The sequence below is a fragment of the Poeciliopsis prolifica genome, unplaced genomic scaffold, assembly GCF_027474105.1.
Source record: "Poeciliopsis prolifica strain line A6 unplaced genomic scaffold, Auburn_PproV2 SCAFFOLD028, whole genome shotgun sequence".
Taxonomy (NCBI): domain Eukaryota; kingdom Metazoa; phylum Chordata; class Actinopteri; order Cyprinodontiformes; family Poeciliidae; genus Poeciliopsis; species Poeciliopsis prolifica.
This window is the reverse complement of record NW_026562403.1, coordinates 3,648,178-3,670,773: the sequence shown is the minus strand read 5'-3', so window position 1 is coordinate 3,670,773 and position 22,596 is coordinate 3,648,178. Positions and strand designations below refer to the sequence as shown.

Below are 22,596 nucleotides of genomic sequence, written 5' to 3'. Positions count from 1 at the left end.
CATAGCATAAAACATTTTTTTATTACAGAAGCATAATATCACAGTGAAAACAGTGAAAATTACTTAACATGTCAATTCATTTCTTTACCTGCTTTTTTGTGGTGTCTGGTGCCCATCTTCAATGATTGGCTGCAATTTTTTGGTGTGGATACTAGGAAAGGGTCACTGGTACCCCTAACACTTTAAATTAAACACAATTACTGCAGATTTTTAGATTATACCTTCCTTTTTTTAAACCCAAGTTATTAGAAACCTTTAATTAGTAATCAATGACTTTCTGTGTCACTGGGGTACAAATACAACCATCAACAGAAACATATCGCTTCTATCTACAGCCTGCTAGGCTGGATGATGACCCATGTTTATTCTGCCATTGCATACAGTGGGAAGGATGATTGGGAGCTTTGTTTTAGAGAGTTGAGGCAAAGAGAGGCGTCATATCATCCCCAAGTCTCTACACAGCTTGATATTTTCATCAAGACAAAAAATATTCTGTTTTCACATAGTGTACATTTCTAAAGTTTGTTAAACTCTAGTGGGTCTGTGAGATTAACAGTTTTTCAGGTGACATGAAGATTAAAACGCTAGATGCAAAAGGGAGACAAACCTTCTCTTGCTGATTTAACAAATGCTGAATAATTGATTGAATTGTCTTACTAATACGTTTGAACCACAGAATGGCGGGAGGTCGGTAGTCCTGGACAAAGAAGAAATTCACAGAATTATCAGCACCTGCAATGATTTTGCTGAGGCAGAAAAACGAAGTAAGTCCAGTTTACAACTCACCCATTTTATTTCCTGGTGATAAAACGTAAAGATTTTCCCAATACTTGCTAAATACAGAAACAGATTGCTAACAAGGTTTAGTAGAATTCCCATCAATACTTATTTTCCATCCGGTGTTTCTATGCAATATTTAATGGTCACACTATAAGAATAGGTCCAAGTCCTTTTATTAAAAATGTATCTTTTTGCAACAATTTACTGAACAGAACTTGAGGCAGTTGCACGCATCAACACAGCCATTCGTCTGGGCAGTGCTGCGGAGACGGTGGAGGAGCTGCTGAACCCGGAGGCGCAGCTTCCAATCATCTACCAGAGTGCTGCTAACCTGTATCAGGCTGAACTGTTCAGTTTGCAGCTACAAGGAGGACGGGTGAGATTGAGTTTAACACTGCAGCTCTGTGCGCATATAAGTGCTAAAACAACGTTGCGTTTAGTAGCTTTTCTTTCATTTTCAATAAAAGGCAGAGTGTTTTTCAGGGATAATCTGTGTGTGATTCATCATGTTGTGTCTCACAGTCTGGACTGAGTCATGAGGAGCTCAGCGTAGCTGTGGAGATGCTGTCGGCTGTCGCGGTTCTAAACGAGGTGCTGGACACGAAAGACCCGCAGGCTGTTATTGAACAGCTAACAGATTCTCCGCTGGGCTTCACAAATATAGAGCATGACAACCTCAACAGGTATGATGGATGGGAGTAAATTATTGTAAAATTTATTTTGTCAGGAAGGTTTCTTTGTGGGTCTTAGAAGTTCAGTAGTTGTTTGCCAACCCCTGGTTGTAGTGGAAATTAGTGAATTTTAGAAGAGGAGGGAATTATTTTATAAAAAAATGTTTTGGAACCGTCATAAGGATGCAAAAGCAATTCATGATTCTTCAATGGAATCCATTTTAAATTCTACATAACTCTTCTTTATAGGTATGCTGACATGCTAATTGAAGAGCGAGTTGAGACCCTTTCCAAGAGTCAAGAGTTTCTCACTTGGAATGACGTTCAGAAATGCATCGACATGGTTAACATTCAAGTCCAAGAGGAGCATGAACGTAAGAAATACTCATTTTTGTTTCTAGACACAAAACAGAGCATGTTTTTTAATTTTAATAATTAACCTGTGTAACTATGTGTTAACATTGTTTTTAAACATCCAGTGATATTTAAGAGATTAGACTTTGTTTTTTCTGTCAAACTTTCAGGTATAATAGCTATTGCAGAGATTAATGAGGCCCTCAACTCAGGAGATCATCAGCAGACTCTTGCAGCTCTGCTTCTCCCTACAGCCAAGCTGACGGGAGTAAACCCAGCCACATCGAAGCACTACCATGATGTTCTTCATTATTCTAAACATCTTCTCTGCCAGGTAATATGATGACAATCTTCATCAAAATATTTTAGTTATTTAGAAAAGGGCTTTTGAGATCTTGAAGTGCATTTGAAAGATTTAGCTTGGTGTAGCTAAAATCAGCAGGTTTTTAAAACTTCATCCATAACTTACTGTGTGAAACATGTGTTTTTATTAGCTGTTATCAGAAATTCATTATCAACAAAAAGCTGGAAAACATCCGTCTGTCTGCATTTAATCTATATAGTGTTGCATGGCATTGAGTTACTTATTTAATATGCTTTTCTGTGGTATTGAAATTCATTTAATATGGCTGTATTACTGGCAAAATGAAACTTTACAGATTGTTTTGTCACAATGATTGATATGTTTGAACTGTAGAGTGGTTTTCCTCATCTCTCTTCTCTACAGTACTTGAGGAAACAGTCTTTTCTTTACATCCTGTTGGAGATAGAAATATCCAGTATTATGCTATAACTGCTGGCCTCTGCAGTATCCTACTACAAGAGATAAATTGTATCTCTGAGTCTCCTGTCAAGGAAAGAAGCATGCACAGGAAGGGATCCAGGCAACTGTGGAAACAGCAGAGACAAATGGCTAATCTATAGTATCCATACAGTGTGTCATCCCCACTGGAAAACAGGCGGATGTAGTGAGCAGCATGCAGAACGCCACTGGGGAGAAAACACACCAGGAAGATGATAAAAACCAGAGTGCTCACTCTGGTGAACAGTTTCCAGTCGCAGGAACTTTGCTCCAGGTGGTAAATCACTGCGACGTGGGTGTAAATACAAACCATGAACGGTAGTAAGAAGCCTAGAAAAACTAGGATCAGTTTGTACGGCACCAGCGGCGAATGGGAGGGTTCTTCTAGAGGAAGTACATCATGGCACGTCGTGATCTCCAGCCTTCTGATGTGGTAGCTCTGCTTGACCAGCAGCTCAGGCACAATAGCTGCTCCATACAGAAGCCACACAACCACACACATCCACACCGCCAGGCTGGTTTTAGCCATCCGTCTGTACAGAAATGGCTTGACCACAGCCAGATAGCGCTTCAGGCTGATGCACGCTATAGTCTGAGCCGAGCAGTAAACGTTTCCAAAAAATAAAGCTGTAATAAGCCGACAGGAGATTTCACCAAATATCCAGTTGTTTCCGCTTAGGTGGTAGTGAACTCTCAGAGCAAGAGACAGGATGAGCAGCAGGTCCGACAGGGCCAGGTTCAGGTACAGAACCACTGTGGATAAAGTCTTTGAAGTGAGTCTGACTCTGAGGAACGCCAAAATGTAGGTGTTAGATGGGATTCCCACGAGAATCGTAAGGATGTATGATGAAGGTATGATCCAAGTGCTGATGGCCCCTGTGGTGTATATTGCTGCTGATCCCTCAGGCTTCACATCCAGGTGAGGGTCCATGCTGGAGCGGAAACGGTCAAGCTGCTGGTTTGTGTAGTTCGATTTATCAAAGAATCCCCTCATACTTCTTGGTGGAGGGGTCATTCTTCCTTTTCCTATATTGAAAGAAAAAACATACAAATAGTTTTAATTAAATTTTATGAAAACAATCCTGAACTTGAAATTGTTCTTTTACTTCTCATAATTTTATGCCATCTATGGTCTTTTTAAATCAGAGATGCCTTAAAATTATGCACATCATTCATATTACTGACGGGTTTAGTTGTAAAGTTGTTTTTGTTTAAATCTCTCAGAAAATAGTCAACAATGTGAAATAAAGATATATGTATTTTTTGTTTTATCAAAAAAGAAAAAGACAAAAATGATTAGACTAACCACATGCTGTTGATGTATTTGCTAACTAGCCTTTTGAATGTTTTCACTGTTATTTTGATGATTTTGCTTTGAGTCTGTGCTGGTGGGTGTTTGTGATTGTAAGGCCTCTTTGACATCACCCTAATCTTTAATGTCTTACAGAAATTCTCCACTTGAATGAAATTAGGATTCTGGCTTGCTCTCCAAAGCATTTTGTATCACTTCCAGCCATAAGAAAGATCATTTAATGTGGATTACTTTAAAATAAATTTGCAACAAGTACAAATACTTTTTAATTTAACTCTAATTTGACCCTCTGTGAAGACGTTTTGTGGTTATCTTGTTAGTAAAAGCAAAATATAATTACTTACCATCGACCCGACTGGTCTGTGCCACCACTAAACATAACAGAAATCCCCTCACAAGGTTAGCCATAACGCTTTCAGACTGACTTCCCACGCTTCTCAAACCTCCTGTTCTTCACTTCTCTTGATGGTGGTTCCCTTCAGCAGTTCTCCACTGTGAATTTTGCTCTTCTACATCTCTGCAGCTCAAAACGTCGAATCGGTCGTTGTTTGTTCTCCAGTTCAGCTCTTCGTTTGTGCGTGCTTATCTGTGTGTGATTGTTATGGTCGCTTTTCCTGCTGTGGCCTGAAAACTGAATTCCCTTCTGCCTGTGTCAGGAACTTCCCTCTGACTCACAGGGTGAGGAGTGGCTTTGTGCCAGCCTATCAACAACTGTGAACAATAAGCAAATGACAACTTCTTTCAGCATTTCTTTCTAAGGTTGTGGTTGTTTTTAAACTTTTCATTTTTATTTTTTGCCGTTTGTTATTGTTTCTGGAATATAGAATGTTTTTTTTTTTTTGAAAGATTTAAAATTTTCCAATGAAAAGCAGCAACATTTTGAATGGTAAATTTGGATACTTGCTGATCTCTCAGCTTTTGTCTCAGTGTTGTTTGTTAAATTCAGTCAAACAAACATCATCTATTGGATGTCTTGGGGTTTTAGTGCAGTGACTTCCTTTCTCAGGGATCTGTGGTCAAGGAGTAACCTTTGACTCCAACAGGGGACTCTAAAATTAGCCGGAAAGGAAACAGACTCTAAGCTGCGTAAACAAAGTTTGCAGTGCTGGGGATCAACAAGGAGTCATATTGTCCTAATTTTGAGATTCCTTAGTTGATTAACATTTAGTTGCTGTGATGTATATCACTTATGCAGTCAGATATAATCTGTGTTGTGCATAAAAATGCCACAGCACAGATGCACTAATCAGAATTTTGTCACTGATTTCTAATTTCTGGTTTGTGTAAAGTTTTGACCTGCCAATACCAATTTTAGCAAATTACTTTTTTAAAACTATTTTAAAAAGTTATTTATATTATTTTACTAGCATACTGATAGTGAACTCAAAAATCATAAAACTGAATAGCTTTCTAGTTGCCTGCTTAAAGGCTTGTACTCTATTGCTCTCTATCTTTCTGAATACACAGCAGAGATGTCTTGACATGTCAGAAAATAGTTTTTAAATGGTTTCTGGCATCTCCTCTGACTCAGTTTTAGATGCATAACCAAATGCAGAACAAGGCTAACTTTGAGTCTTCTTTCCTCAGTGACTGTGTCAATGTGTTACTGTCAACACAACTAGTTGGTGCTCAGTCGGTCTGTTCACAGAGTGAGAACAAATTTGTAGTTTTGAGTTTCCAACCAGCTGATCACCAGTCAAGGCCAGTTGTGCTGGAAATTGTCCGATTCGCATTTCTAACATAAATAGAAAATTTATTTAGAGTTTGAAGTTTATTCGACTTAAAACATTGCATATTTTTAATGAACTTGGTGCAGTTTGAAAACTGAAGTGACCTGCAGCTTTTTCCTTGTTGTAGAGTTCTGGAGATGAATCTGCAGTGCTCTGGTTGGACCAAATCCAAGAAGCTATACTAACAGCCAATCAGGATGAAGAAGAAGCCCTCACAAGTATGCATCAATAGTTTTGGGTCCCTCATGAACATCTGAACTCGTTAATTGTTAGTTGTTTTCTGTCTGTGTCAATCAGACCTGAGTGTGTACTGTACTGAATTGGTCCTTATTCAGTTGACATCCTTCCTCGACATCTACCTTGATCTTGTATGTTTCTAGTGGCTGGAGCTGTTGCTCATATTAACAAGACTGTAGAGGAGGGAGACTCCCAGAAGACCTTGGAAGCTCTGCAGAGCCCCAGTGCAGGACTGAGAGCGGTGCATCCTGACTGCGCAGACACTTACCAAGTTGAACTGGCTCAGAGACAAACAGCAAATGCTAGTAAAGGTAAAGGTAAACCACTATCATGTAGTAGTAGAAGAAAACACACCAGATAAATTTTACTTTCACCCTCATTCCGTTAAGTTTAATTTAACCTTACAAAAGAGGTGATCTATGCTAAGCAAAATGTAACAGTCAGTCTATTCCATGTTTCCTACTCCCTGCAGTAAGAATGTTCATGTAAAAGAGGCGCAGTTTAAGAAAAAGTGCCATTTTATTCAGCTGATGTTCCAGGCAAGAGGCGGGGTCACCCTGGACAGGTTGCCAGTCTGTCCACTCACACCTAGGGAGAATTTAGAGACCAATTTACCTGATATTCATGTTTTTGAGAGAGGAAGCCAGAGTACCCGGAGAGAACCCACACATGCAAAGGGAGAACATTCAAACTCCATGCAGAAAGACCCTGGGAATCGAACCCAGGACCTTCTTGATGCAAAGCAACAGTGCTGCCAACTGTGCCTCTGTACAGCCCCTTCCAGAACTTACTACACATTTTAGTTTGTGCTCTAAGTAGCTTCATCAGTTTCCTTTGGAGACTCTGTTGGGCCATGTTGTTATTATTATAACAATTATTGTATCACCATGAAAGATGCTGATTGTTGAGTGAAATGATCCAGAAGCAGTGGAAATTTGTGAAATATGGAATTGTCTACTTTGCTCCAGGCAGCAGTGATGGTGTTTGGGTCAAACACAGCATCAAGGACAGATACGACTACTTCTACAATCTGGAGTCTGGGCAGGGCAGCTGGGAGGAGCCGGAAGGATTTGAGCAGAAGGCAGATCAACTCAGCAAAGAGGAGATTCAGGTACAACTCTATGATTTTAGCAACTAATAACAGTTTACACAACCAAGTAAGGATGCTTAATTGTTGTATCCATAAAGATTCAGTAGTGAGGTTCAGATTGACATGAACATTGGTCTGACTACTTGTGGCACTGACAAAACTTGTTTTCCCCTTTCTGTCAGAGTGTAGTCAACTCTGTGACTGCAGAATATAACCGGGAACAGCTATGGTTAGCAAATGAATCCTTCGTCACCCAGCTGCAGGCGAGGATCAGAGGTCACCTGGTCAGAAAAAAGCATTTGCAGAGAATGGAGTATCTACGCCAACAAGAGCCTCATGTAGTTAAAATCCAGGTAATTAAATTTCAGAAGGTAGAGAATGGTCTATTTTTAGTTTCATCTTTTAATCTAGTAAAGTGTTCATGGACCAGATGATGAAGCTCACATTTCAGCTTATGTGCTGTTCAGTTTGCTTATAGGGAATGATGTAATGTTACTGTGTAGAGGGCAATACGTCTGCTATTATACAAAACATACGCTTCAACAGTCTTTTTTTGTGGGTGGAATGATCATATAACAAAAAATCTACTTCAGTCTTTTTTTGGCAGTAGATTGTATTGCTGTCTCCTGGCATTTTAGTCTATAAAATCCAAACATATGGGGCATTTAGGTTGTTCGGTGGGCAGCTGAAAATTCAGATCACGCTTAAATTTGTCCAGTTTAGACTAAAAGATTCTGTTTTGACTTTCAGCCTTTCAGATCTGTGGTGATGTAAAACCTTCCTTCCTTTGGAAACTGATGCTGATGTTCCATCTTCTCACATTTTACTATTAGCTAGTGTTATTTTCTAAACCAGGATTTGAATGAATAAAGGCTGATTGACATTAAGTTTCTGGAAAAACCCTGACCTTGATGATTGATCATAATTTATTAACTTTGTTTCAAAGTAGAATCTGTGCAAGCAACTTTAAAACAACCTTCCAACTTCTGTTTGGAAGAGTTGTCATCCAAATATCCATCCAGAATTATACATATTGTGTAGAATAAATTGAAATTGATTCAAGTATACTTGTTGACTATTTCACCCTGAAAAATATTTGACCCATAAAGAGTGCATTTAAACCCCTTTCTGATGCAGTTGAGTTGCCATCTCAGAAACTTTCATCACACATACATTTTATAATTATTGCATTTAAACAGATTTGATAAATTGTGCTTGCTTCTATAGGTTTAAAAAAGACCTATAACATGAAGAGGGTTTGTCCCTTTCCAACTTTACCAGCTGATCATGTGACGCCGTTTATTAAATAATTTTTTTTAATGCATCTTTTTCTGTTTTTAGGCTTGCTTCAGAGGTTATAGACAGAGGAAAATCTACATAGCCAGGATCAATTTGCTTCAGAAAAGTGTTGCATCTGTGGTCAAGGTAATTTTTACCTTTAATAATGTCTTATTTTTTGTATTTTTAAAATACATTTGCAATTAATTATACAATTGCTATAAAAAAACTATACCAGCAAAATATGTATGTCATCTGATATTTATATCTTAGTAAAAGTGCATTTAAATAAATAATTTTCCAATAAACCTGACAAAATATTCTGTTGTTTTCAGATTCAATCTATTGTGAAAATGTGGAAAGCAAAACGCAAATATAATCAAAGGCTGCAGTTCTTCAGAGACCATGTGAGTAATCATAGTTCACAAATGTATTTTTGAATTTTCTTACATTTTTCCTTTTGTTAATATCACTCTGCTCTCTCTGTGTATAGGAAAAAGAAATTGTAAAAATTCAGGCTTTCCTAAAGGCAAACAAAGCAAGAGATGACTACAGAACCCTAAGTGAGTCAATATTACATTTATGCTTTTTAATTACAGTACCATGTTTACCACTACATCTCACCTATTTTGTGATATTAGAAATACTTTATTTTTGTCAAAGTTTTCAGTTAAATTCATATTTTCTTGGTCTAACTAAATAAATGTGAATATAAAGAAAATCCCATGTAGTTCTGGATGTTCTTGTAGATACTAAAGTATTTAATATGGAGCTATATAAAAGTTCTTGAGTAATTGTGAAGCAAAACTCATTCAATGTTTTTTTTTTTTTTTTGAGGGGGAGATTCACATGGTAGAATTGGAGGCGAAGCTTTATGATTTAACATATGGGATCAATTACTCAAATAAATTAAATAATCAAGTATGTTCTAAGGTTTTCTTACACTTGTGAGTGAAAAATTCATAACAGTAGAATCACTAAAAGGAAATTACGGTTCTTGTTTTTGACATTTTAGCTGGAGCCAGTAATCCTCCGCTGTCGGTGGTCCGAAAGTTTGTCCATTTGTTGGAGCAGAGCCCCCTGGACCTGCAGGAGGAGCAAGAAGTGACTCAGCTCAGGGAGGAAGTCGTCACAAAAATCCGCTCTAACCAACAGATGGAGAAAGACTTGAATCTGATGGACATTAAGATTGGACTGCTGGTGAAGAACAGGATCACCTTGCAGGTTGAGAACCTGAAATATTTTGGATAATTAGACTGATGTACTGGAAGTTCAACATGTATTAATTTAATGTATTTATTGTACAGGATGTGGTTTCACATAATAAGAAAATGAAGAACAAGAAAAATAAAACGAGAAAAGATGACCAGACCGCTGGAGATGGACTTGGGATTAAAGGTCTCAATAAAGGCAAAAGAAAGAAACTAGAAGCCTACCAACATCTCTTTTATCTGCTGCAGGTCTGATGGCTCTCAGTGGTCCGAAAGTTTGTCGGATATAATTCGAATCCACAAATAGATTCGAATTATACAGTGGCAAAAAAGCTAACCTTTTCTTTATTCAAACAAACTAAATTATATTTTTCAATCCACCACTTTGTTTCAGACGATTCCCTCCTACCTGGCTAAACTGATCTTTCAGATGCCTCAAAACAAATCGACAAAATTTATGGACACAGTGATCTTCACTTTGTATAACTATGCTTCCAACCAAAGAGAGGAGTACCTGCTGCTCAAGCTCTTCAAGACTGCACTGGAAGAAGAGATCAAGTGAGAACTTTAACTCTGGCCTAGAGGTCATAATCTCAAATTTGCAGCAGCTAATGATCATTTATTGAATGTGTGTACTAAAGAAAAAATGGATAAATGCTCACCTTTACTCTTATTTTGGAATACATCTTATCTTGTGTACAGTACTGTAAAACTCCACAGCAGGACTTTGATTTGATACTCAATATACATCACTGTGGAAATGCAGTCTGTGTGTAACAAAGATTATGCAGTGTAAATAAATACTAAAATTGTATACTTACATACTTACTTGAACGGAGGGTGATCTTAGAAAAACAATCTGAGATGGTAAATCACTCAATAGTCATAACTTGGGAGGGAACCGTTTACCGGATGCACTGTTGCCTTGGACAGTCGGGCCCAATTTGATCATGTGCAACATGGTGGACTGATGCGGGTCAGAAGAGAGTAGGCTCTTATTTAGCATTTCTAAAGTGTGACTGTTGAATAGTTGTATATTAACATTACTGAAATCTACATCATACATAACATCTATTATTTATTGGAGTCACAAAATGTGTGAGTTGGATGCATGAAACTATGTGAACAAGTATTATCAACATCCATTTTTTCATACCTTGTGATTAGCCATTCAATTCACACAATTCCTCAATAAATAGTTTTTTAAATTCTTGTTACTGAAGCACAATTTCTATCATGGATCTTTTGTTTGTTTGTTTGTCTCAGTTCTAAGGTGGATCAGATCCAGGACATAGTGACAGGGAATCCTACAGTCATTAAGATGGTGGTGAGCTTCAACAGAGGGGCACGAGGCCACAACACCCTCAGGCAGCTGCTGGCTCCAGTAGTCAAAGAAATTATTGATGACAAGAGTTTAGGAATCAACACCAATCCTGTGGATGTGTACAAAGCCTGGGTCAACCAGCTGGAGACAGTGACCGGAGAGGCCAGGTAGAAGCAAAGACAACGAGTCAAAATGCCGAGCTTTGATTGGGTGTAATTTGGTTTCTGCCTTTGTTTATTCTTTGAATATATAAAATTTTCAATTTATGCTCATCAGGCAACCATTGTTTTTAGCCAATTAGATTCTAAAAAACAAAAAGAAACATTATTATTATTAATGCACAAACAGTTCATAAGCCTGCTATTCATTGCTCCCCTTTAGCAAGCTGCCATACGATGTGACTCCTGAGCAGGCCATGTCCCATGAGGAAGTGCGCAACAGGCTGCAGGCCTCCAGTGTGGCTCTGCGGGCGGCAACAGATAAGATGTTGAACTCCATTGTGTCCTCACTGGATAATATCCCGTAAGTTTCAAGAACTGGTAACCATAACTGTTGTCTTTTGACCTTTTTTGTGTGAAAAATTTGCATGTTTGTTGACTGTGAATCTACATTATCTGCTGGTGTGTGTGTCTGTCTTTATGAGTTAATTTTATTCCTGCTTTTATAGCCTCTTCCTTTTGTTCAGAAGGCTCTGCTTTTTGCCAGGTCAAATTTGACTTAAGTAAAGTTAAAATAAAAATAAACACAATTTTCCTCGTTTTCCATTTAAAGTTTTACAACATCTCATCTTGCTAAGCATATGACATTCTTTCTTAGCTTTTGTTTTTATTATGACACATTTTTTTAGCATCGCAAATATTTTTGCACTTGTTGCTAAGGTCTGACCAACCTTTTAGGGAAAGTTTTGGGAAGCTAAGAACTCTGCATTGTCTCTCTGAACTTTACCACTAGGTGGTGCTGTTTCACTAATGGAAAAGTAGAAGGAGAAAAACGCTAAAACCCTTCTCAGACCTAATTGTGGTTTTCATGGGCCATACGCCGCCTCAGTTTCCCTCTTGCTGGGCTTGTTTTACCATTTGCCTTGTTGCATGTAACTGCATGTGGTTTTGTGTTTGATGTCCCACCAATGCTTTTTTTGTTTTGCATGCAGTTATGGCATGAGATACATAGCAAAGGTTTTGAAGAACAGCCTCCATGAAAAGTTTCCAGAAGCCTCAGAAGATGAGCTGCTGAAGGTAGAAACAATAAAATGTTGCAATCAAATCACAGAAAAACGGTGTTGATGCTTGATTTGTGACCTATTTTTTTGCATTAGATTGTGGGAAACCTGCTGTACTACCGCTACATGAACCCAGCTATCGTGGCACCGGATGGCTTTGACATCATCGACATGTCAGCAGGAGGCCAGCTTCACGTCGACCAGCGACGCAACTTGGGATCCGTTGCAAAGATGCTGCAGCATGCTGCTGCAAACAAGCTGTTTGAGGGCGAGAATGAACATATGACGCCAATGAACAACTACATATCTCAGACGTATGAGAAGTTTCGGTAAGGCGGATGAGATGAATGTGCCTGGCCTTGCTGTACTGGGAGAAATTTGTATGACTCTATGGCCGTATTCCAAAAAATCCTGTTAGAGGAAAAACAGAAGTTGCAAAAAAGAAATGACCTTCCTACAAAAAGGTCAGAAATAATAAAAAAAACAATGCGAAAAACATAGCTATTTCTGACAACAGAAATAGCTATGTGCTGCATCATCAGATTTTAGGCAGTAATCTGTCAACATTAACTTCACTTCCAGATGGGAAAGAGAACAATGTGTGTGTGTGTGTGTGTGTGTGTGTGTGTGTGTGTGTGTGTGTGTGTGTGTTGCCATCTGCCCCACTTTGTAAAAGTAACTGACTCATCTTTACTGGAAATCCACTTTCAACTCAATTTTCTGGGAATCTTTCAGTTCGAACTATTCACCCTGTCTGGAAAAGAGATTATCAGATGTTTTGTTGCTGGTTGTATTTTCTTATTCTAGTGTAATGCTGTTTACTTTAACTCTACAATGTGTTGGTATCTGAGGCAGCCTAACTATTGATCCTCTCCATCAGGGTATTTTTCCAGGCTGCATGCGACGTTCCTGAACCAGAGGAGAAGTTTAATGTTGACGAATATTCAGACATGGTGACTCTGAGCAAACCAGTCATCTACATCTCGATAGAGGAAATCATCAACACTCATTCGGTAAACCCTGACAAATCCCCACTGATTCTTCAAAAAATCAAAAATTCCTGCAAAAAAAATCTAAGTAACTTTTAAATTGCACGTTAAGCTTCAGTGTTCAGATTTGAAAGGCTTAATGCAGAATCAAACCAGAGTTGGTCTGAGGATATTCTTTCATCTTTTACTACTCATTCTGACTTCTTCTCACTGCATCAATTCTCTGCTTCCTTTTATATTTCCTCAAGGTTTACTTCGAAAACTATTCATGGTGACAAATTTGGGATAAAGCTAGCTGTGTCTTTGTCATAAGATTTGCTCTACACAGGAACTAAATTGAGATAATTGTTAAAACTGATGTTTTCACATTAGGACAACTTAATAAACTATTAATTCACTACAATATTTAGGGAACAAATAAATTTGAGTGGAAACCTGTACTCCCTGAATATCCATTGCTTAACATTCATTGCTCAACTATTGAAATATTAAGTAGTTTACCTCCATGCTGTGATCTTGATTTTTGAATTCCAGCAATTCTGTTTATTTCCCTGGTTCTTTATGGTTTTTCTGTTGGTTAAGTAGCTCACTGCAGGCGTGTAGAAAAAACACATATCTGTTTTTACACAGCTGCTTCTGGAACACCTGGAGGCCATCTCTCCAGACCAAAATGACTTACTGCATGAGCTGCTGCAGGACCTGGGAGATGTGCCTGATGTAGAGACTTTGCTTGGTATTGTAACAAATTATGATTTTATTTCAACCCAGTTTGTCCACATTTTTCCTAGATTCACCAACATGCTGCTTTATTTCCAGGTGAAGGCGCCATAGACCCAGATGACTCAAACAGAGAAGCGGCTCTGAGTCAGCTGGCAAAGACTGAGATTTCTCTAACATTAACCAGCAAATTTGAGTTGCCAGAGGGAGACGACAAAGACTTGAAGACTCTCATGACAAAGTAAATTTCTGGTTGGAATTCTGCTAGAAAAACTGAGCATAATAATTTCTCAACTATTTCGTACTTAAAATTACTTCATTCTTAGGCTTCAGACTTGGGACGCTGTCGTGGTTATTGAACCATTGCCTTGAATCAAACATATTCAGCACTACTCTGTTAATATTCTGTGATCTGCTGACTGCATTAGTACAGTTAGTGCGTCTTTGTGGTTGCCACTCAGTCACATATCTTTGTTGTCTTTCCTGCTCCTCTATCATGTCCTGTCACAGAGGAAGGAGTAACAAGGTTAGGACTATCTACCCTGTAAACCTGCATCCGTTTGGACTGCTTTCTGAAAAATCCACTGCAGTGTTGCTCTTTTTCTTGTTTGCTCAGCAGTATTTTAATTTTTCTTTCACTAACTGAATGCACATGCCTTTTAAAAAACAAAAAATGGCTATCTTACCATGAAGCATGCAAAACAAAGTATTAATTTTAACAAAGTAGCAAACTGTCGACACCCTTGACTTTGTTTAACTAAAATACAATCGACAAAAAAGTAAAGTAATGAAGCTAAACATGATGCAGAGCAATGGACTAAGTGTAACTGTGATATCACTCCAATAACACTTCAAATATGAAGTAGTTTAATTAAGCAAGGCTGATCCGAGTACTTAATTAAATTACAACAACCAAGAAAAGACCAGACCAAAAAGATAAAACATACCCAAACACTTATGAGACATGAAACATGTTTTGAACAAAACACTAAAAAATAAATTTATAAAGATCAGGTCAGAGTCAAAGCCAAAAAAATAAAAGTGAGATTTAATACGGTTCTTGTCTGACATACAATGAGTCATCCTCAGTTTTAGTTTTAAATCACATTTGAAATCATTACCAAGACCATAACTTCAGTCTAGTTCTAATTCAAAGTAGCATTTTGTTCAATCTAAGGTTGCTTGTTTTTCTTATTTTTGTTTCTCAGGACAAAAAAGCTGATAGTTGATGTGGTTCGGATTCAGCATGGAGAGACGTTACCAGAAATACTTGAGACCCCAGCTACTGCACCACAGGTCATATATTCTCTGATCTAAACTCCAAACATGAACTATTGTTTACCAAAAGGAAACATTTTATGCAGTTTGCAGTATTCATTCTCTCTTTCAGCATAGTGTGATAACTTTTTACAACTTTGTTTCTGAAGGAGTCAGAGCATACAAAGATTGTCCAGCGCAGAGCGGACCAGGATGCTCAGACACCGGAGGGACTGAAAAGCAGTCCAGCCGTGTTGGAGGACAGTCAGCTGCCTCTCGAGCAGAAGAAGAGGAAAATCTTGAGGAATCTTCGTAATCTTGAGCAGGCTGGTCTTGTCACCGCCAGTAACAAATACCAAGACCTTATAAACGACATAGCGAAGGTTTAAAAGCACTTAATCCTTTTTTTTTTTTGTCTGAAACTACCATCTTTGTGTTCTTCCAATAACTGTGTTCAGTATCAGAATCTTAAGTGGAGTCTCGATCTCTGATCGACAGGACATTCGCTACCAGAGACGCTACAGACAAAGGAGAAAGGCAGAGCTTACGAAGCTTCAGCAGACGCTGATGGCGCTCAACTCAAAAACTGACTTCTTCCAGGAGCAGATGAACTATTTTGACACCTACATCAAGACCTGCCTGGATAATCTCAACCGGAAGTGAGTGTGGATTTCCAAAATGAAAACCTTTTTTTTTTTAAGTGTATTATTTTTGCTGAATTGTCTTATTTATGGCTGTTTTATCTCCAGGAATACACGCAGATCCATAAAACTGGACAGCAAAGGGGAAGAAAAGGGCAGCAAGAAGTGGAAGCCACAGTCTCTGAAGTACACGGCGGCCAAACTGCATGAGAAGGGAGTCATCCTGGAGATTGAAGGCCTTCAGACAAACCAGTAAGTTACCTTCTTATGATGACATAATCAAATCTATAGTGCTTTGCAAAAGTCTTCATACAGCTAGATTTTGTAATTTACAACTGCAAACCTTATTGTACTAAATTGGGTTTGGTTTTATGCCATAACACAACACAAAGTAGTGCAAATTTATGAAAATGATTCATGCTTTTTATAATTTTTATAAATGACAAATAAAAGTGTGGTCACCATGAGTCTGTGCAACATAGAAATGAATCACCTTTCATTGCCATCATGTGAAACTACATTGAAGCTTTTGTTTTGAAGTGACAATTTGTGAACAAGTTTATGAATGTGCAATATGTTAAAATGCATTGACTTTCAAAACTGAACAAAAACATGCTGTATTACATCTAAGAACAGGGCTACCTGTGCATGTGGATTGAGAAAACACTTGAGCTTTTTTTGGTAAATAGATCTAGTATAATCATTTAAAACTGAAAGTTAGGTCTTTATAAGTGCAGTTGAACCTTGAACTAAGTTCATTTTGAATTAAAATGAATTAAAATGATAGTTATTTTCCTTGTCAGCTCTTTTTCTCATTTCAAGGAAAGAAGGTTTTTAGGATAACCTCTCCCACCTTTTATTCTCACTGCAAAATCAGTGTTTGTTCAGGCGTCATCAGAAAGGAAATGGAGGGCAATTACATATCTATTGTCAAAATCTTAAATGATCTTTACAATTTAGAACAGATAAAACGTATACACATCAGAGCTATGTTTTATGTTTCTATTAAAATTTGAGATTTTGCCATCAAACATGTTGTTTTCCTCCTATCATTTTCTGAGTTTTCATATTTACTGTCCTTCTCTTCTCCAAAGGTTCAAAAATGTCATGTTTGACATTTCCCCCACGGAAGAAGTTGGAGATTTTGAGGTGAAGGCCAAATTTATGGGGGTTGAAATGGAAAAGGTCCAGCTTCATTTCCAGGTAATTATTTCCCAACTGTGTCTGAGTTCCATGAAGAATAGCCAAAAAAAGACATAACCGGACCAGAATGACAATCGGACAAGTTTCCTGTTTCTGTCAGGGGATGATGGCAGGAAGTGTGGAAATGAAGGCATCGTCGTTGTTTTTTAGTCATGAAGCAATAAAAATAGATTTAAAAAAAACTGCTTTAATTTAGTTCATGAGCCAAAAGTCTTTAAATCATTCATAAGTTTTCTACTTTGTGTGCAGGACCTTCTTCAGCTGCAGTACGAGGGGGTGGCTGTCATGAAGATGTTTGACAAGGCCAAAGTAAATGTTAATTTACTGATATTCCTTCTCAACAAGAAGTTTTATGGAAAATAAACGTGGAAGAGAAAGCAGGAGTACTGTTGGGAGGAAACTACTTGTGCCTTCACAAAACGTCTTGTTTCATCTGCTTTTAATTTAATGGATCACATCCAAATGAAATGTCAATTTATTGTCTGTCCAGTTTTTTTCTATGTCTTGATTGTAAATGTAATGTACTTTTAAAAATGAAATTGTAATGATATTCATGTTTTATATGTAAGAGACACGCCTTCCAGAAACCTTTGCATTTTGAGAAAACTGTCAGGGTTTTATGAACGTTATAGAAAAAAGCTGCAGCACCATCATGTGAAAAGTGATGTTGCAACATAAAACATGCAATTCTACAGTTTATTAGTGCCTTTAAAATATCTAAATAAAATGTTTTAATTTAACATTAAAGCTACAGAATATCTATTTTAATGTTGCTATTATTACTTTATAATTATTTCTCAATCTTTGACCAATGTCCAGAATAAATTACATTTGTGAATAATTTTTATTTATTCAACCTTTATTTCACCAAGAGAATCCAATTGAGATTGAAGTTAATTCAAGGTTAGCTTACTATATAAGCATTACAATCATAAAGAATTGAGGAAATGGTGCATTTCAAAGATTTTGCCATTTCAGGAGAAAAATATTTTTGGTCTCAGATTGATGCTTCCTTTGTAAAGGGGAGGAGATAAATGGGGCTGGGGAGGAGGACGATCCTCATGACTAATTTGCTAAATGCTCACAGACAAAAGCACTTTAGACACTCATCTGGGAAACGGATAATTTCAGTTCACTGGTTATTTGGAGGATGTATGGCAACAGCATGTTCCCTCTAGTATTCAGCTTGCTGGTTTTGTCTTCAAGTCAAAGCTCAGCACACTCCTCAGAAAACGGTGAGTACTTCTATTCAACTGCCTGACATAATGAGCATAATGTGTGCAAATCTAATATTCAAACTTTCATTCTTTGTGTATAGAGCGATCCTTATACACAAAGAATGAAAGTTTCACTATGAGCCAATGAGTTAAGTTGACCAAATTGCCATAAAATGAGTACTATGTACCTCAAATGTAAGTTTCCATTTACCACTGGGGTCCCTATTGGTCAATTTGGACTGAAAATTAAGGTGAATTCAAGAAAAACGCTACATTTTATATAATGTATTGCAGGAATGTAAGCAACTTTCTGGTGCCGAAAGAATCCATTTTGAATTATTCTACAGAAGCGTATCATTCTCTATGGTTAAAAAACCAACAAATGGCATAATTCAAATGTTCAGCCCAAGTCCACTGTAATTCCCTTACTGTTTTTGTATAAACCATGCCAATCTGTTTATATGGGGTATAGATGTATTGGGACTTTGAGAGTTATTTTCATTTAGTTTTTAGCATGCTCACTTACTGTTTCTTTAAACCTCATTTTTGAATAAACTTTGGCATTTTTGAGTTTCAGACAACCATTAAACAAAGTTGACTCAAGCAAGTTGTATAGGAATGGAGAACAAATCTGTTTCTGTCTTACCGTCGTGAACTGTTTTTACCAAATTGAGATTAAAAATTTAAATGTGGAAAAACATCAGTACCAATAGAAAGTATTCGTCTCTTTGTCAAATAAGTCAACAACATTTGGGTTATTTGACAAATTTTGAAACATCAAAACATTTGATGTCAAAATGAAAACCAATTTCTAGAAAACCAGGTTTAAATAAAACATGTTTACCTCCTTTAAAGTGAGTGACCTAATTCAACAGAGGTCCAGCCAGGTGGTGCTAGAAGATTCAGTGAGTGACATCATTGGAGTGCAGTGACAGGAGCATAATACTTTACTTTCAGACACCTGTGTGTGGAAGTAAGATGCCATTTACATTAAATATGAAATTTTTTTTAAATATATATGTAGCATTTTCCAGCATGATGCAATCTAACCATTTCACCCGATCCCAACAACATTTGACTTTCACTATGAGCCAATTCAGACTGCTTTATGCTAGCCAAATTGCACTGAAGTAATAGTGATATATTTATACTTGAATATCTGAAACAGATTGCTGGTTATTATCGTTTTGTGTCTCTCTGAAGGCTCCATGTTGCTGCCTCGGACTTTCTCAGGTCGCTTTGTCCTGGTGACTGAAGAACCCATGGAATACATTGACCTGTCTGCACTGGACAGTGATGACGACGGCTCAGGTTCTGAGACGGAGCAGAAACTTTTGAAGAAACACGGCCAGCGCTTGCAGAAGCACCTCGTCGTCTCTGAGGAAGCCAAAGAGTTTCTCCAGGGTCACCTCACGACAGCGTTTGTCCCCACGGTTTACATCCTGGTCTTCGTTACCAGCGTGCCTCTCAACCTTCTGGCTGTGGTGATGTTTGTCCACCGAATCCGTCCCAGAAAGCCTGCGGTGATCTACATGCTCAACCTGGCTTGTGCTGACCTTCTGTTTGGCCTGCTCCTCCCCTTTAAAATCGCCTACCATTACAATGGCAACAACTGGATCTACGGGTCCTTCATGTGCAGGGTGGTGACAGCAGCTTTCCACTGCAACATGTACTGCTCCGTGCTGCTCGTCATGTGCATCAGTGTGGACCGGTTCCTGGCCGTGGTTTACCCCATCAACTCCCTGATGTGGCGGAGCCCTCAGACTGCTGCAGCCGTCTGTGCAGCCATGTGGCTCCTCTCCCTGGGAGGAGTGTCCCCCCTCGTGATCTCGGAGCAGACACTGTATTTGTCAGACCTTGGGATTACCACCTGTCATGATGTGCAGGATGTGGAAACCCTGCAGTCCTACTATCTCTACTTCTTCCCCATATACTCCTCCATCTTCTTCTTCATACCTTTTGCCTTCACTACTGTCTGCTATGTTCGAGTCGTTCAGGCTCTGGCAGCAGCTAACTTGGAGAACCGCTCAAAGAAGACACGGGCAATCGTTATGACCGTGGTGGTGCTGCTTGTGTTCGTGGTCTGCTTCGCTCCCACAAACATCATCCTGATGATTCACTATGTTCAGATCAGTCACACATCCAGTGACGGTTCTTACCAGGCGTACCTGCTCTCTGTGTGCATAGGCAGCCTCAGCTGCTGTCTGGATCCTCTCCTTTACTACTATGGCTCCTCTCAGTGCCAGAAGCAGGTGGCTGCAGTGCTTAGGTGCTCTCCACTGGCACCAGCAGGGAGCAGCATGGACACACGCAGCACACAAACGAGTGGATCGAGCACCAGATCCTGCAAGATGGAGGGCATGTATAGTAGTCATTATAACAAGCTGGTGGCTTAAGGAGCATGTTTCTGAGAAAAAAACAAACTTTCACAAAGGTTTTCTTGCTTTTTAACTTTTTAACATTTGGTCATGTTCTAGCAATATTTTAATACATCATTCTGGGAGTTTCATGTAACACAAAGTGGTGCATAAGTTGGAACTGGAAAGACAAGGATGTGTGGGTTCAGTAAAGTAGATGAAGCTGTAAAGTAAAGCACGCATTTTTTTCCAGCTTCTCAGAATCATAAGTCTGAAAAACATCAAGTCTTAAATCTTCTTTCTCATTAACACTGATTAGCTTCTCTGTCCCTTATGATGAAAAGCCTCCCTGCCGAGTGATGCTGCTGCCGTCACTCTGTTACACTCTAGGGATGATGTTTGTACTGTATGCTTCATAAACAAAAAAAGTTCCTTTTTTTGACAGCGTGCTCATTGTCTTCCTGCACAAACTTTAAGCAGGACTTCTTTTGCCTTTATACAACAATGTTTTCTCTTGAGGCAAAAGTTTCAGAGCACATGATGAATAAGAATCATTTTCTTTCCATCTGAGCTGAGAACCTGCAGCTCATCCACAATCAACATGTGCTTCTCGGCTGCATCTCTCAATAACTCCCTCTGGACCTCTCTTACCATGTAGAGTTCGATGGACTCCCATGTCTGTGTAGGTGGTTTGCAATTGTTTCATACTTTTAACATTTTTGTATGATGGATTGGACTACGATGGTCACAGAGCGGTTATACAGGTGAAATCTGTTTACCTGTCATACTAAAGGGCATCGAACACACGCTGCATTTTTTATGTGCAAGAGAGAAAACCAGCCTTCCACTTTACACTTATGCTCTACTTTATCATGAAATCTCAAAACATTAAAGTTTGTGTATGTAATTTGACGACATGTGAAAAAGTTCAGTAGTGCTCAAGTTGGATAGAATAAATTCTTGATTTTGGTTTGAGGTTTATACAGAAAGCTTTAACACTGTATCCACCATATAACACTGTCACTGACTTCGCCTTCCTGGTCTCCTCTGTCAGGGAATCAAACCATCAGAATCTGTTTCACTATCATACAAATTACAAGTTGCAAACATAATGTCTTTTTTTTTTTTTTTTTTTTTAGAGAATGTGTAATTATGTACTATGTAAGTAAAAGCAAACAAATATGTAATTTGAATCATTTTATTTTTTTGGTTGTCTGTTTTTTTTTTTCCTTTCTGAATGTATTGTTGTGATTTTTGTTAATTCAAATGGCATCGACAGATAATATCACAAGCATATTCAAACCTCACATAGGAAATTAATTTATCTTCTGAGAGGCAAATTAGTTAATTTTTGGATTTTGACAAAACTTCAGAGTTTCTATGACAGATTAATGTCATAAATTTATCACCTTTAGGTAATTAATTTAAAAAGAATGTTAGGAGAGAGCTTCACTAAACTGTGAATGAACTTGTTTGTGGGAGTCCACCTCTCAGTTCGAAGAACTATAAAGAAAAACAGCGACTGAGTCAAAGATAAAACTGTATATTTGGGTTTCTGAATGGATGTTGTTGGGCCTCTTTGACTCTGCATTTTCTTTTATTGCTGCTCAACTTTTCGCTTCTTTGTCGGGACACAATTCTGTAAGACAAAGCAAGAGAAGAACAATGCTTCATCGAATAAACAATACATTCAAGTACTAACGACAGTCATGACTGAATTCTTAATATCCAGATATAAGATCTCTACCTTGTGGTAGTTTCTGCATTGCCTCAAGACACAATCTGCTGTCGAGTCACTGACCTGCTGTGGTGTCGTAGCTGTGAAAGTTCTCTGGGAAGTTCAGACAATTTGCTTGCTTCCTGAAATGTTCCACCTCTGTGGGATGGATTTTTCCTGTCCTTGCTGTGAAAAAGGGAATAAATCTAAAATATGCATGTACATTTCAAACTTTCACAGAGATATGCAGGGGACAGCGGCTCTTACTAAACTGCATGATGTATCTGCCTGTGAAGTCCACATTACGAAAAGTATCTGTCCACAGCAGGCAGTCGGAGCAAGTCTGCAGGAGGTGTCCTTTGTGGTCCGACAGGTTTTCTGAAAGTGCAGAAAGAAGTCGAACTTATTATGAGAGGCCATAATCTGTTGGAGGCTGATTCTTTTTTTTTTTTTTTTTTTTTTTGGGTTTGTAGAAAAATTGAGGACTGAT

General features: G+C 38.3%; 3 protein-coding genes across 3 annotated transcripts in view; 2 read left to right on the top strand and 1 right to left on the bottom strand.

Annotated features, from left to right (window-relative positions):
- Window positions 1-17,555, top strand: part of iqgap2 (IQ motif containing GTPase activating protein 2) — a 34,802-nt gene extending 17,247 nt beyond the window's left edge. The window contains exons 11-38 of the mRNA XM_055048844.1: window positions 677-764; window positions 993-1,156; window positions 1,303-1,463; window positions 1,701-1,825; window positions 1,976-2,139; window positions 5,777-5,867; window positions 6,030-6,197; window positions 6,855-6,997; window positions 7,159-7,329; window positions 8,318-8,401; window positions 8,590-8,661; window positions 8,748-8,817; window positions 9,270-9,478; window positions 9,562-9,714; window positions 9,860-10,023; window positions 10,732-10,956; window positions 11,171-11,311; window positions 11,940-12,024; window positions 12,105-12,337; window positions 12,889-13,021; window positions 13,628-13,730; window positions 13,814-13,955; window positions 14,923-15,010; window positions 15,142-15,354; window positions 15,470-15,630; window positions 15,721-15,864; window positions 16,707-16,815; window positions 17,065-17,555. Coding sequence (XP_054904819.1) covers window positions 677-764; window positions 993-1,156; window positions 1,303-1,463; window positions 1,701-1,825; window positions 1,976-2,139; window positions 5,777-5,867; window positions 6,030-6,197; window positions 6,855-6,997; window positions 7,159-7,329; window positions 8,318-8,401; window positions 8,590-8,661; window positions 8,748-8,817; window positions 9,270-9,478; window positions 9,562-9,714; window positions 9,860-10,023; window positions 10,732-10,956; window positions 11,171-11,311; window positions 11,940-12,024; window positions 12,105-12,337; window positions 12,889-13,021; window positions 13,628-13,730; window positions 13,814-13,955; window positions 14,923-15,010; window positions 15,142-15,354; window positions 15,470-15,630; window positions 15,721-15,864; window positions 16,707-16,815; window positions 17,065-17,178 — 3,918 coding nt within the window. The 3' untranslated portion in view covers window positions 17,179-17,555. The remainder of the gene's footprint in view (window positions 1-676; window positions 765-992; window positions 1,157-1,302; window positions 1,464-1,700; window positions 1,826-1,975; window positions 2,140-5,776; window positions 5,868-6,029; window positions 6,198-6,854; window positions 6,998-7,158; window positions 7,330-8,317; window positions 8,402-8,589; window positions 8,662-8,747; window positions 8,818-9,269; window positions 9,479-9,561; window positions 9,715-9,859; window positions 10,024-10,731; window positions 10,957-11,170; window positions 11,312-11,939; window positions 12,025-12,104; window positions 12,338-12,888; window positions 13,022-13,627; window positions 13,731-13,813; window positions 13,956-14,922; window positions 15,011-15,141; window positions 15,355-15,469; window positions 15,631-15,720; window positions 15,865-16,706; window positions 16,816-17,064) is intronic.
- f2rl2 (coagulation factor II (thrombin) receptor-like 2) lies at window positions 770-5,024 on the bottom strand. Its single transcript, XM_055048846.1, has 2 exons — window positions 4,264-5,024; window positions 770-3,633 (listed from the first exon to the last, which is right to left on the bottom strand). Exons 1-2 carry the CDS (start codon window positions 4,325-4,327, stop codon window positions 2,588-2,590), a joined length of 1,110 nt encoding a protein of 369 aa, XP_054904821.1. The 5' UTR covers window positions 4,328-5,024; the 3' UTR covers window positions 770-2,587.
- A 96-nt stretch (window positions 17,556-17,651) lies between the features above and the next one.
- Window positions 17,652-22,086, top strand: f2r (coagulation factor II (thrombin) receptor). The gene is made up of 2 exons (XM_055048845.1): window positions 17,652-18,050; window positions 19,236-22,086. The coding sequence occupies exons 1-2, from the start codon at window positions 17,966-17,968 to the stop codon at window positions 20,426-20,428; spliced, it is 1,278 nt and encodes a 425-aa protein (XP_054904820.1). The 5' UTR covers window positions 17,652-17,965; the 3' UTR covers window positions 20,429-22,086.
- Window positions 22,087-22,596: the final 510 nt, after the last annotated feature.

Bases quoted from the DNA above. Each gene is read 5' to 3' on its own strand.
- f2rl2 (XM_055048846.1), bottom strand. From the start codon at position 4,327: ATGGCTAACCTTGTGAGGGGATTTCTGTTATGTTTAGTGGTGGCACAG. The intron at 3,634-4,263 runs GTAAGTAATTAT...CTTTCAATATAG, and splicing joins ACAGACCAGTCGGGTCGATG to GAAAAGGAAGAATGACCCCT.
- f2r (XM_055048845.1), top strand. From the start codon at position 17,966: ATGTATGGCAACAGCATGTTCCCTCTAGTATTCAGCTTGCTGGTTTTG. The intron at 18,051-19,235 runs GTGAGTACTTCT...GTCTCTCTGAAG, and splicing joins AGCACACTCCTCAGAAAACG to GCTCCATGTTGCTGCCTCGG.